This window comes from Aptenodytes patagonicus, chromosome 3 (assembly GCF_965638725.1).
Source record: "Aptenodytes patagonicus chromosome 3, bAptPat1.pri.cur, whole genome shotgun sequence".
Lineage (NCBI taxonomy): Eukaryota > Metazoa > Chordata > Aves > Sphenisciformes > Spheniscidae > Aptenodytes > Aptenodytes patagonicus.
In genome coordinates, this window is record NC_134951.1 from 7,003,375 (window position 1) to 7,016,251 (window position 12,877).

The window sequence follows — 12,877 nt, forward strand, 5'->3', positions numbered from 1 at the left end:
TAAGAGAGCCATTGGAAATGCAGAGGAGAAGGATGGAGGTTGTATGCTCCCATGCATCCAAGGCATTTAGATGCCTAACTCTGGGCCAAAGGGAGTTTCTGGGGTGAGTCACTTCTCCTATTAAAGATGTTCCACTCTAGATAAATAATTCAATATTCACTGGAACAGAGACTTGAGCATGTTCCCACAATAAAGATAAATGCCCATAGACCATGCTGAAAAGTTGTGATCTGTCTGTTTCTACTCACTTAATGAATCAACGAATACCTAGTTGTGTACACTGAAGAGAAATAGATCAGCATCTCTTATTCCTCAACTCTACTTTCCTGGTTAGGGGTTTCTCTTATAGGACAGGGGTTCATATTCATCCTCCAGATCAGTCAGGGCTGGGACTTGAAAAGGGATTTTTACTCCTGGTCAGCGTTCAGGTGAGCATACACCAGGAGTGGGAGAAGTCACACGGACACAGGTGCACACATACAAACAGCCACACAACTTTGGTCATAGGCTGCCTTTCAGACACGGTCTAAACCAGGCATAAATAAGCACATATTTTCCATACACGTTGGCGCATATGTTCTGTGTATGTCCAGCGAAAGAAACAGAGGTGCTAAACCCCAGGACCACTTCAGCCACGACTCGGAGGAACACAGAGCTGAAATACAGACGTTGGATACCCAAAGCAACCTGAGGAACCCAGACTCATCAAAAATCTATTGATTTACTTATGGATAAGATTCATCTTGTCTAACTTTAGCCATCTAAGTGTTAGGTAATTAGTCCAACCTAGTTATCCAAGTATTCCTTTATAGAGAGCAATGAAAGACAGGCACCTCTAAAGGAAGTTCTTGCAGCTTTAGATCCATATTTTAAGATAAATCAAACTGCCCTTTAGAAATTGATTTACGTCCCTCTCTATTGATCACAAAAGAAGCCAGGATTATTGAATGACTAATATATAACTTTTAGACAAACTCAGGTGAGATGATCCCCCCCTTATCATCCCTCTTCCCTTCCCTCCCCACTCCATCTACAAACCCTTGATGATGTGGATTGATTGATTAGCGCTTCATCCCAAAAGTCTGTGATATTTTGACAGACCTGTCTCAAAAACTCCACAGAAGGTATGTCTCAGTCTCAGAGAGACTCAGAGAGACTGAGACCTTGATTCCCCAGGTACCCTTTCCTAAGCCAGAGCATGATGATTCAAGGGTTAAGAAGTTACCTGGATTTAGGAGACCTGAGACTCTTCTTCCCAAGGTTTTCTACATGACCTTATATAAATGATTTAAATTCTCTGCCTTCCAACTTCCTATATATAAAATAAGGATAAGCACACTTCAGCTGCAAACACTACATTGATAAAAGCAATAATGCACCAGCCATGGATGTATGTTTCAGGTTGAGGGGGATAAACTGTAAATATAACAAAAAAAGAGGCATCATCCTATTTTTGTGATACCATCTGTCCTACTCCCAAATTAAACCCAGTGAAACAGGTGAATTGAAAATGTCTTTAAAAAGAAAATTAAACACATAATTTTCAAGCATCTAGAAAATTTGGTTTTACTTGTTTCTAGTTTTAGCCTAAAACCTCAGACTTTTTCCTTCCATTTTCTTATTTGGTTTTACAGTGGAGGCAAAAAATAAATGTAATACTTGTAACGTTACTGTGGAGAATGCAATTGGAGCACCTTCAAAGGCTGTTTTTTAAGAAGAAAATCCAGGTGTTCAAATGACACCAAAAGAAGGGTTCATTTCCAAGTCTCTTAGGAGTCCAAGCGACCCTGAGGGCAGGAAGCAAGTGAATGTAAAACTACTGGCCTACAAGTGCCCCAGGAAGAACAGTACCTAACTTGCATTTCACAAATCATCATAACTCTGTAGCAGCACGTAAGTGACAAGCATCATTTCTACAGCACGTCCCCGAGGGCCTAATCCTGACCTCTGCGATGCTAGTCTTGTGCAGGTGTCCCCAAACCAACTGCAGACAAGCAGCAGCTGATTTGCATCAGAAACCTGAAAAACCCACCAGATTATAAACCCACTTATTTATAGTATGAGGTTATAACTCCGGTATCTTGTTTTTTAAGATGCTGTGTGTTTACTCGGAGTGTAAAGTTTTGTTTTACTAGCAAAGAGCAAACAAGATGATTCTGGGACTAACAAAGAAAAACTAACTACATGTTTCTGCATTAAAATTAGAGTAAAGTTAGCTTCTGGTAGAGAGTGCGACTGAGCTTTAGTGACAGTGCTGTGGGGACCCCTTGTGTTCTAATATTTAAGCAAAGAAGATTGTTCCTCTACAGGCTGTTGGTGCTTGCATATTTAATATCAATTTCTTTCAATCCCAGGCATGTAGAGGAATAAAGTCAGCTTTTGTTTACACCAGGATAATCCCAATTACACTCCACTGATTTCAACTAAACTATTTCACTTCAGCAGTGGTGGAGTGAAGCTATGGGAGAGGGAAACGCAGCGATGCCTAGCTAGCAGCACCTGAGGATGAAGTTTTAGAGCTTATTGATTTCCCAAATCCCTCAGTTCACTTAGGAAATCTCAGTCTCAAATTGTTTTATTTTAATGTTTCCAGCATTTTCTGCCCTTTGTCTTCAAAAATTGTTACTCGGATACAAAAAAAATGAGACGATGAGATTTACAAATGACCCACATCTTAATTCTTTTCCATTGTTTCTCTGCTTTTGAGATTTTTTGTTTCAAGCCCCATGAAATGACTTAGGGATCATTGTGATTATGCCTCAACTTAACCTCTCTGAAAGGAGCAGAAGCAAAAAGAGTTATAATTATGTCTGCATGTACGAAAAATTTTCAAGCATTAGTAGGAAGGTCATATTCCCTCTGTTGCAACTGTACTGTTGAGACAAATATTAAGAACATTTTTCCCAGTTCTGGTGTCCCCAGTTAACAAAGGCTTTGAAAATTCGAGCAAGAGGTCAAAGGAGAACAATAGTACGGTGCTCAAGGACTGGAAACAAGCCTCAAAATATCAGGTTTGAAGGGTCTTTTTGTTCAGCTTATCGGAGAGAAGGCTGAGAGGCCAACGTGCACAGATGCTCACCCATGGACAAAACATCTGGGAAGTGTGAGGGAGCTCTTCAGCCTTGCTGACAAAGGCATGAAAAGGTCTAATGGTTGGAAGTTGGGCAAATTCAGTTTCCACATTGCCAAAGCAATGAACTATTTAAGGAACAAACAAAGAGGGAGGGGAGGTGGACTTACTTCCTGAGGGGTTTATAAAGAGACTAAGAAAAGGCAGGCTTTAATCCAGTTCTGGCAGAAATGGGAGAAACTGGGCTGGAGGGGGATAGAGTCGCATGGGCACGTCATGGCACTTTAAAGTCCCTAATATCATCTTTTAGGTCTTGCAACAAGAACTGAGGTAAGTTGCCTGCACCACCCTCAGTGTCACAGAGAATTTGCTACTCAACATTAAGACAATGACTGTAATTAAACCTCATGCTTCAAGACTTAAGATGCTTGGAAAGATCACAGTATCTTTTCTCCCAGTGTGCAATTGATCAGATGTGTTAGGGGGCTTATCCATGGCCATCTGGTCATTCTCTTCTAGAGATGGTAACAGTTGGACCAATGCCTTGGAGTGGTGCAGAAAGTCTTGCTGAGTAGATGCCTTCCTCACATGTTCAGAGTCATGCTAATTCCAGGTTAAGGTCCAGGAAATATTTGTTTTTCAGCTTTGACTGGCTGAATCACCATGATTCACCTTCCTCTGCAGTGCAGAATATGGTCCAGCTATTGCCATCAGCTGGACACCTATCATCCAGTAAAGCCCCCCCCCCTTAGAGGGGCATTGTGCATCAAAGACCCTTCAGTTTCTCCTATTCTCTGCTCTGATGCAAAATAACTTATACTCTAAAGGCTGAAATAATGACAAGTTTGCTCAACAGGCAAAACTGACTGGGCTGTGATTTACAGGAGATAGTAGTAAATAACCCACAGTTCCTTCTAGCCTCAAACTCCGTGAAATTCTCTTTTTTTTTCTGCATTCAGAAGAATCAAGATATTTAGAGAAGAATTATGTCTCCAATTCCCATTTAGTCACCTTATTCCCAGCACTGTTTTCAAGCTAAAGGTCAACTATTTAAGATCGGATCTAACAAAGAAAATTAGCAGCACTGATTTTCAGTCATGTCGCATTCTTCTCCTCCCTGTTATTTTATGAAGAACATTTGCATGCATAAAACAAAAAATATGTTTTGGGAAAAACAGATTCTGGGCCAATCCTTCTCCCTTTGAAGTCACCAACAGTTTTGCAAACTGCCTTCCAGGAGCCAGTCACTGGGCTCTCTATCATGTGATAGCTTGCTCTACAATGGCTAAATATAAGCCTGTGAACAATCCTCTCGGGACAATAAGACCAGTTGGGTGCTTAAATCTGCAGATTTGCTTATATAAGATTTGGACACTTTACTGAGTAAGGCCGTAACTTCATCTGAGCCCTTGCTGTGGGGAACATGCTTAAGATGCACCAAGTATATTGCAACGAGGGGAGTTACCCACCAGTGCGAAACCATAAAGCAATGAAGTTAAAAGTCAATTCTAAATAATAATGTAATTTAGGCCCCCCATTCCAGCAGCGAGGCGCTTAATTCCTCCCAGGACTGCTGCCGCTAGATTGCTCTAATCCACTTCCAGCTGTGCTACTGCTGCTGTGTGCGAGCATGGGAGCTCAGCTGGGAAACAGAACAAAGCATCCCAGTAAAGCCAGCAGCACTTGGAGGAATATTCAAACACACAGGGGAAATAATTCCTTCTTAAAGAAGAGCATCTGCCAACTACCGTTCCCGTTGCAAGTATTTTAGTCTAGGCCTGGCCTGTGCATATAGGCCCTGATTCAGCAAAGGCTTGAGAACATGCCTTAATTTGAGCACATCATTAACCTCGTTGACTGCAGTATATATTGTCAACTGTTTTTTAGGGGTTTGCATATTCTCTGTCTTGAACTTATATATATTCTTTCTTTTTTTTTTCTCTCCCTCCCTATGGTATGCTATGGTTTCAAAGTTACTTCGGCACAGATGTGTCAGAAAACTATGTCTGCTAGTACTTTAATTGTAAATATTTACTGTTCGCAGAATGGCTGCATCTAAGACTGCTAATCAGGCGTACCAAGTCCCTGCCTTGGAGGCCTTGCAGTCTGATCGCGTTTGGACTTACACAGAGTTTTAGTTTTAGTTTTGTATTGTTTTCAAGTAGCATTTTTCACATTTCTATCAGGAAATCTTCACACCTTAATTAGCAAGGTCTTAGAAGAAGGAAAAAAAACTAAATGATAGGAAAGTTCAGAAACATTCCCTAGTAAGGTACATATTTCTGAGGTTAAGATGATGGTTTGTTATCATTTTAGAAAACTGAAAACCTCTTTCTTCCAACGGCATAAAATTTCAGTTCTTAGTTTTGGCAGGTCAAAAGATATTGGTCCTTAAAGCTGTCACTGGTACCAGACAGAATATTGATGGCTCTGGGCCTCCAGCCAGCATGATTTTGAGAACTTTCAAAAAGTTATTTCTCAGGCAAACTTATTTTGCAAACTGCTGTTTCTGAGCATTTTAGAATCAGTCTTTGATTACTGGGCAGAAAGCAGATAAAGCAATTTAGGACAGATGATAAATGCAACTTGCGGCACTACTTAAGTTAGCACACAGCTATCACCACTGTTTTAGCGGTCTTTATATGTGTGTTTTTATAAAGAGACAGAGTGGAGAACAGTTTTATCAACATATCATGAGTGAGTTATATGGGTCATCCCAAATGAATGGCAATAAAAACTTTATATCACACTCACCAACATGTATTTGCTACTTTATGTGCCACAAATGTTGCAGAAAAGCTATTTTACATATGTTTTAAAGACTGGGTATTTTTTATATTAGGGCTGGTTTTGTAAAGCTGCCAGGCACACTAGCTACCGCGAGCCCAACAGTACTCAGCTCAGAGAGCGCCATAAAAACTTGTTTAAAATGTTCTGAAATAGCTTTTTTGTGCTCCAAAAGGCCAAAGTTAAAGATCTGTCATCCTGATATGTTCCATCACAAAGCAAGTCCTTTTCTCTAGAACAATTTTAAAAGCTATTTCTAGTCCTTCCTGGTTGCATGACAGAGAAAACTTAATATTGTCACAGCACAGGACAAATTGTGGCTCGTGCTGGGCCTTGGACAGGTGAGGGGGCTTGTAGTGGAAAAGGGAAATTCTGCAACTAAAGAGGAAGAAGGAAAAATTTTAATGGCAAGTTGATACACAGACATCACCCACACATATATATTTATACCTATATATTTATATGGCACTTTGAAAATCTATGTAAAAAGCGTAAAGCATTAATGTTGGTCCTGAATTAGAGCCTGATCCAAGATCCCTGTCACAGGATCCCCATCGATTCAAGGGCATCCAAACAGCTTTTTAAACTGGCTCTGCTGAAGTCAAGAGGAGCTTTGCCAGGAACTTTGCTGAGCACAGGGTGAAGCCTTTAGGCACAGAATACGCCAGAAGGATCAAAGACTCAGGAAAAGCTGTGTCATGTTTACCGTTACAATCTGACCCCTTTGGATGTGAGGAGCCAGGCTGGAAGGAAGAGACGCGACCTCCAGTCCTTCCCCACCAAGCATGGAGATGCTTTGGGGACAGATGTTTTGCTCTCCTGCACCAACCTGCTGTTGGAGACCAGACCAGGCCACGCTTGTCAGGATGACACAGGCTGACCCACAACATCAAGAAGCTCCTATCCCGGCTACGTACATCAGGTCAGGTGCCACAAAAGGTCTGCACCACAGAGCTGTTATTACTGTAAATATTCTATGTAGGGTTTTGGAGTGAACTGATTTTCTGCTTATTCAAGGAGGTATGCAATGGCTTCTAGAAAGGATCAGAGCATGCCGTCCAGCCTGTGCATGTACCGATAACTGCGGGTTTGACTCTCTTCTCAGCAGGAGTAACTCCACAGAGTCAAAGCTGCCTAAAACTGACGTAGGCCAGTTTTAATTCCAGTCCTATATGTGTCTGTGCATATCTACTGTATACATACAGTATATGTACTGCTGTACACAGCACATGAAGAGAGACATTTCCCACCTCACGCACTTAACCACAAAGTGTGATATAGCTACTGAAAGAGGTGAATGGCATTTAATCACATGTAAGTTAATGATTTAAATGTGCTTTTATTTTTGGCCTCTTGATGTAAATCCAATCCAGACAAGTGGAGTCCTCTGGTCAGACGGCTGGAAATTCCTCTGCATGAAATCATGTTGGTGGTCTCCCGGCTCAGTGCCTTCTGAAGAGCCATACAGTGAAATATCCTTCCGTACCACTAATGAATGCGCCCACCCACACTGGAGCTGGTGCCCCCTAAGAACTCAATTCAAGAACAACTTTTTAAACTCATAAATGAAATCAAAGGGCTCATTCTACGAGCTAAAGAACTTACAATTTTAGGCAGGACGGTTAATGGGTGGTTACTATAGGTTGTCCCCTTGGTTTGCAGTATACAGTCTCGCAAGAAAAAATAATAAGCAGGATACCGAATCCGTACACAGCATTCCAATTAATTAAATTTCATCCTCCTCCAATGAATACATAAATTGTTGCTACCCTGGTTACTGTACAGAGCTTGAGTGACTTGCTCAGCATCAACCAAAGGAACCAAAGTAAACTCACAAGATCTTGGTTTACTTTCCTGTGTTCAGACAAGATCTCCTTCTAGGTATTAAAAAATCACTAACCAAAGTCTCAAATTGGCCATGAAAACTTGAGCAAGAGCATCCAGGAAATTATTTTTAAGACTACTGACACTCAGCTCTCCCAAGGACTCCTGTTCGTGTGTGAATGAGCACTTGTCATTTCAAGTACAAACGGTGAAGCCTGGTGGCAACAGCCAGAGGACTGAATAACCCAGTTGTGCTATCTAAGCGAGGCGTGGATCTAATCCTGCGATGAGGAGACGACTCCTTCAGAGAGGCCCGTTATAAAATTATCGTGTGACATGGGGGGTGGAAGGAATCAAGCCCGTTGTAATTGAACTGACTTGAAATAATAAATGCACACACTTTCTTTAAACACAGCTTGCCACATCCTGAGAATCTGGAATCAATTCCTTCCCTTTCAAGAAGCTTAAAAGTGGTGGGACTTTGATATGGCATGAGCATGTTTGCTTCTGGGCTTACAGCCCTCACCAGCCCGTTCCAAACCTTTCAACATTTTTATATTACAAGACAGAAAAGTTAGGAAAACAAAGATGGAAAAAAAGAATCAGAAATTCAGGGAACTATTAAATCAGGGCAGCCTAGCTGCCAAATACCTTTGGTAAGTAAATGAATCATGATCAATAACATATTGCCATACAGACTTACAGAAGAAGGTTATCACCTGCTTCTGTGCCAGGCACAAAACATAATGGCGTGTGGCTAATGAAGTACTGCATGAATCCAGAAAAAAAAGTACTATTTTTCTCTGTAATGTTAAAGCATTTTACTTCAAAGTAATTTTAACTCATCCAGAAAAAACATGATTTTTTCCATGAAAACTTTGTCAAAAACGATAGGTTACTATGAAACGCTTCTCTTGACAATGTTGCATTTGTAAGAGGAAACTGTCTTGATAGAAGGAAACCTATTTTGTTAAGGGGATGTTTCAGCCCTGACTGTAAAGCTGCTTGCTTTATATATTCACATACTTGCCAGCAGAGGGTATCACAATCTTAGAAACACACAGATGTATGTATCATTGTGTCTAGTCATTTACATGGAAGAATTCAGACAGACACCAAAGCAAGAAATCACAAATCTTGTTTTCCTCAGTAACTTTTCCACTATCAGGAAAAAAAAACCACCATTTAGCTACTTAAAGGCTACAGACTCTGTTATTAATGCCTTCTACCAACCTCTCTCAGGATAGGAAATATTGCAATGACATAGCCAAGTGATGGCATCACTTGAAGTCTGAAATCGTTGCATGACCCTGGCTGTAAACCCTCCTGGGAGGAACACCAGCTTGGGCTTATCTTTGGTGTGCATTAGGTTCTCGTTAATTCTCACATCCAGTATCCTCATACTGCATAAATCTCCTTAATTATCCCAACCACTTCACACCACTTTTCCGCAAAGATTTAATAGCCACGGGCTGTAGTGAGAGCTCATGTTACGCAGACCGCATGATCTCTCCTAAACCAGTATGCTACGAAGAATGATCACATATAATTACACCTAACGCACACTTCTCACAGATAGAGATAGGCTGATGCTATAGCAGCCTGATATCCCACGCATTAATGAATTCACCTCCCTGACTCCCAAATTAAAAGAACATAATTTAAACAACCTGATGTTTGCTGCTTTAGCTTACTTGGTATTCAGCACTCCCCCTATTCCCAACCAAAAGAAATTAAAATTATTTTTTATATACTGGTCTGGATTCTCCATTCTATTTTTGATTTATTAACAAGTCTTTTTCTATTTGTGCATTTTGATCATGTGCAACTGATGTCCTGGACACTGGTGTGGCTTTCCAGCTTAACCCAAGCACTTGAGTCAGCTAGAGCTAGGAAGCAATATAGAGGATGACTATGAGACATGTATCATTACCTTTATCTGAGAGCTGGGGTATATAGGAACTGCATAAGACAACCACAAGCAGCAATCTGTTCTTTTCGGATCTTGCCTGCTCACATGCAGACAGGGAAAGGGACATTCTTCTAAGTAATTATATTTTATGTTTATAAAATGCTTTTTATTATTACAGAGCTATATACAACTACTTCTGCTGTTATATAGGAAAGATAATGCATCAGAACCTGCTGCAAAATGACATGTATCAGATCAGGGCTAGAGCCCTAGATCGCTTTTTGATCGGTGTTGCAATTTTAAAAAATAACAATAAAAAAGAAATAGGTTCATTAGGAAATATGTATACAGTGGTATATGTATATGTATACAGCTGTCCTTTCCTTTTTGCACAGTCTTTTCACTACTCAAGAAATCTAACACAACTACCTTTTAATTAACTCATTGTCTGACATCCAAATCAGCCTTCAGAATGACTGCTGCAGGTTCAGATGAGCTGGATAGGAAAGTGGGTAAAATGTCCCTGGGGTAAGGGAAAAGCTATTCTTGCTTAGCCCTTGAAAACTGAAAGTCAATTACTCTGCTGAAGTTGAGGTCTACTGCCCACATGGCATAAGTCTGCACTGATAGTCCCAAGGACTCCGAGGTCCTCAGGTACTTTACTCCGTTGATAGAAAGAACATGCTTATACTCTGCTCGCCTCTGCTTTATTCTCCTTGCACTGCACCACTCCAGCTGTAAAAAATTAAGCTAAAAGCTTTTCGCTACTTCAAAGAGGAAAGTTGAGTATCAGTATGTTCAGAGATTGCAATGTGTCTGGATATCACAGGAGCACGAACCAGCTAACAAAATGGAGTGAGGACGTTTGCAGGGAACAAAGCTTGTTGCTCTCCTGCAACTTAACATCTCTTTTCTCTATAACCTTGGTGTGCTCAATTGCCATTGGGAAGGATTTTCCTTTTATTTTCAAGAGTACCTAAACCAAGAGTTTGTTAGGCAGAACTAGGGAAAGCTCCCATTAATCACACTGCAGCTAGTAAAAACGTGGAGACCTGGTCACGAGCACTTTGCAGGGTTAGATTCCTTATCTCATAGTAGCGGATATCCGACCTTGAATTCCAGCTCTGGTTATAGCCAGATGCAGACACCTCTAGGACAGCCATTTATTACTGGCTGGAGCTGCCAGCCCTTGTGAGTCCGGGGATTTGCATACTGCAGAGTCACTGAAAAGCAACCCATTGGGATTACGCATGTGGACAGATACCCACGGCTGTTTTAGAATGCAAGGGGCAGCACGGCTGAATTTAAGATTTACAGTTGCGGAGCAGACCATAAAAATTCCTTGTAAATGGCCAAGATATTTTATTTTCGCTGTAACATTTATTTAGTCTAACTCTTAATTTATCTTCCTTTTACAACTTCCTACAGAGGTTAGCTGAGCATCCCATTAGCATTAGACAAAAAAATAACTTTTTAGCATCCCTGAGAAGAGAAGCACTAAAATTATTTCCTTCTGTTAACAACCCAAAAATATTACGGAGCAGATTGTTATCTGCCATAAATCATCATTTACCCATTTTCATCTATGGGTCAGCCCCAGACAGCGAAATATAATCGCACAGATGAAATCTGTGGCAGAGCTGGAACCTGAAAAACTTTAGTCTTCTCTGAATGATATGATATGATATGATATGATATAAGTGCATGGTGTTTAACATGCCTTAGGTCTCCGTCTGTGAAACTAGTAATATAAGGTAAGATGTACATCAGTGAGTGACTCCAAATATTCTACTAGATCATCTCGAGGGATACGGCAGAAATCCATTAGCTTTCATGGAGCAACAGGAGCTTAGACTAGCTGAAGTCTTGCCTCTCTGAGGGGAAAGGAATGTGGAGAAGAAAAGCAATTTCATTACAAAGACAGTGTAGGATGTGTGTAAATATGCATGGCATCCAGCTTCGGGGGGGGTGGGGTGGGGTATTTCTTTTGACACACAAACATGTGAGGGAAAGTCTGGAGCTTACAGAGTGCAATTACATTTCTTAAAGCCACTTCTTTCATTTAATTAATTTATGTTTAATGTCTTGATATAACTCAGTTTATATGACCAAATTAGCTATAACAGCGTAACATAATCATCAGATAAGTGGGCCAAGAGTCTGATGGCCACACCTAACAAATTATGAAGGGTCAGGGCATGGGTTGCTCTCAGCCAGTCATGCACTGCTAAATTTTTAGTACTAGCATGGGTTCGGGTCCAGTCAATTAGCACTCCTCTAAGCAGTGCCTGGGCAGAGTAGAGGAGGTAGCACGGGCCACCAGCCACTTCCAGTGAGCAGTATGGGATCCTGTTCTGGTGAGGAAGCTGGGTTGTATGGACAGGAGCCATGTCATGGCAATTGGTAAAGGGGCTACTGAACGCTCTGCAGCCTGTTTTATTTACAAGTATAAATGTAGTCAATTCAACTGTGGACATGTGAATTGAGTCCACTGAACCTACCATCTCAAGTTGATCAGCAGTGGTACCTGATGTCATATGGACAGAGTTTACAATAAAATGATGGGAGAATGGTAAAATTATTGCAATTCCAAGTACACAAACTCCCTGGCACATTGGGTGATGATTCTACTCACCAGCATTATCCTGCTGCTTGGTATTTTTGATGTATGCAGAAAATTTGGAGAAGATATCGATTCCAGCAGTGTTTGATTCCCGGTGCTTAGCAGCCAGCTTGGGGTACCTGAAAAGGAAGAAGCAATGTGGAGAGTAACATCTTCTTACCAGCAACATAGTGATGATTACAAACACAATTTACAAGAAGAAATAAAAAAGCCCTGTACCAGGAACTGCAATTAATGCTGTCATTTATCTCAAAACAACAGCTTGGCAAGTCCCTCTTAATAATATCTGTGTCTGTCAAGGCAGGCGTTTGGATAGTTACACAAGGATGGCTTCATGACAAAGGTAATTGCACTGGTGCTTTATGTGACCACGATCCAAGATACAGTGGCCTTAAATCAGAAGGAAGCATAAATTTCCAGAAAGGTGCAGGGGAGTTTGGCAGTCAGCTCTCTCTATTATGAATGGCAGTTGTGTCTAATTCCCTACACTGAAAATGTACTCCAGGATGTAATAGCAAGGCATGTTAGTATTACCCAGGTGAAGGAACATAAAGTTTTCAGTCTCTGAATTGTTTTTTATAGACATCTGGTGCAAAGGAATATATCGATTTGAAAGACCAACACAAACTAATACTCCTACTGATTTCAGCGGTCTTGGACC

The 12,877-nt window shown here is 40.9% G+C and overlaps 1 protein-coding gene across 3 annotated transcripts in view; it reads right to left on the reverse strand.

Moving 5' to 3' along the window:
* The window catches only part of CLIC5 (chloride intracellular channel 5), a 95,671-nt gene that overhangs the window by 19,235 nt on the left and 63,559 nt on the right, over positions 1–12,877 (reverse strand). For all 3 annotated transcript variants that reach the window (XM_076332660.1, XM_076332658.1, XM_076332659.1), the window contains one exon: positions 12,229–12,335. In XM_076332660.1, coding sequence (XP_076188775.1) covers positions 12,229–12,335 — 107 coding nt within the window. The remainder of the gene's footprint in view (positions 1–12,228; positions 12,336–12,877) is intronic.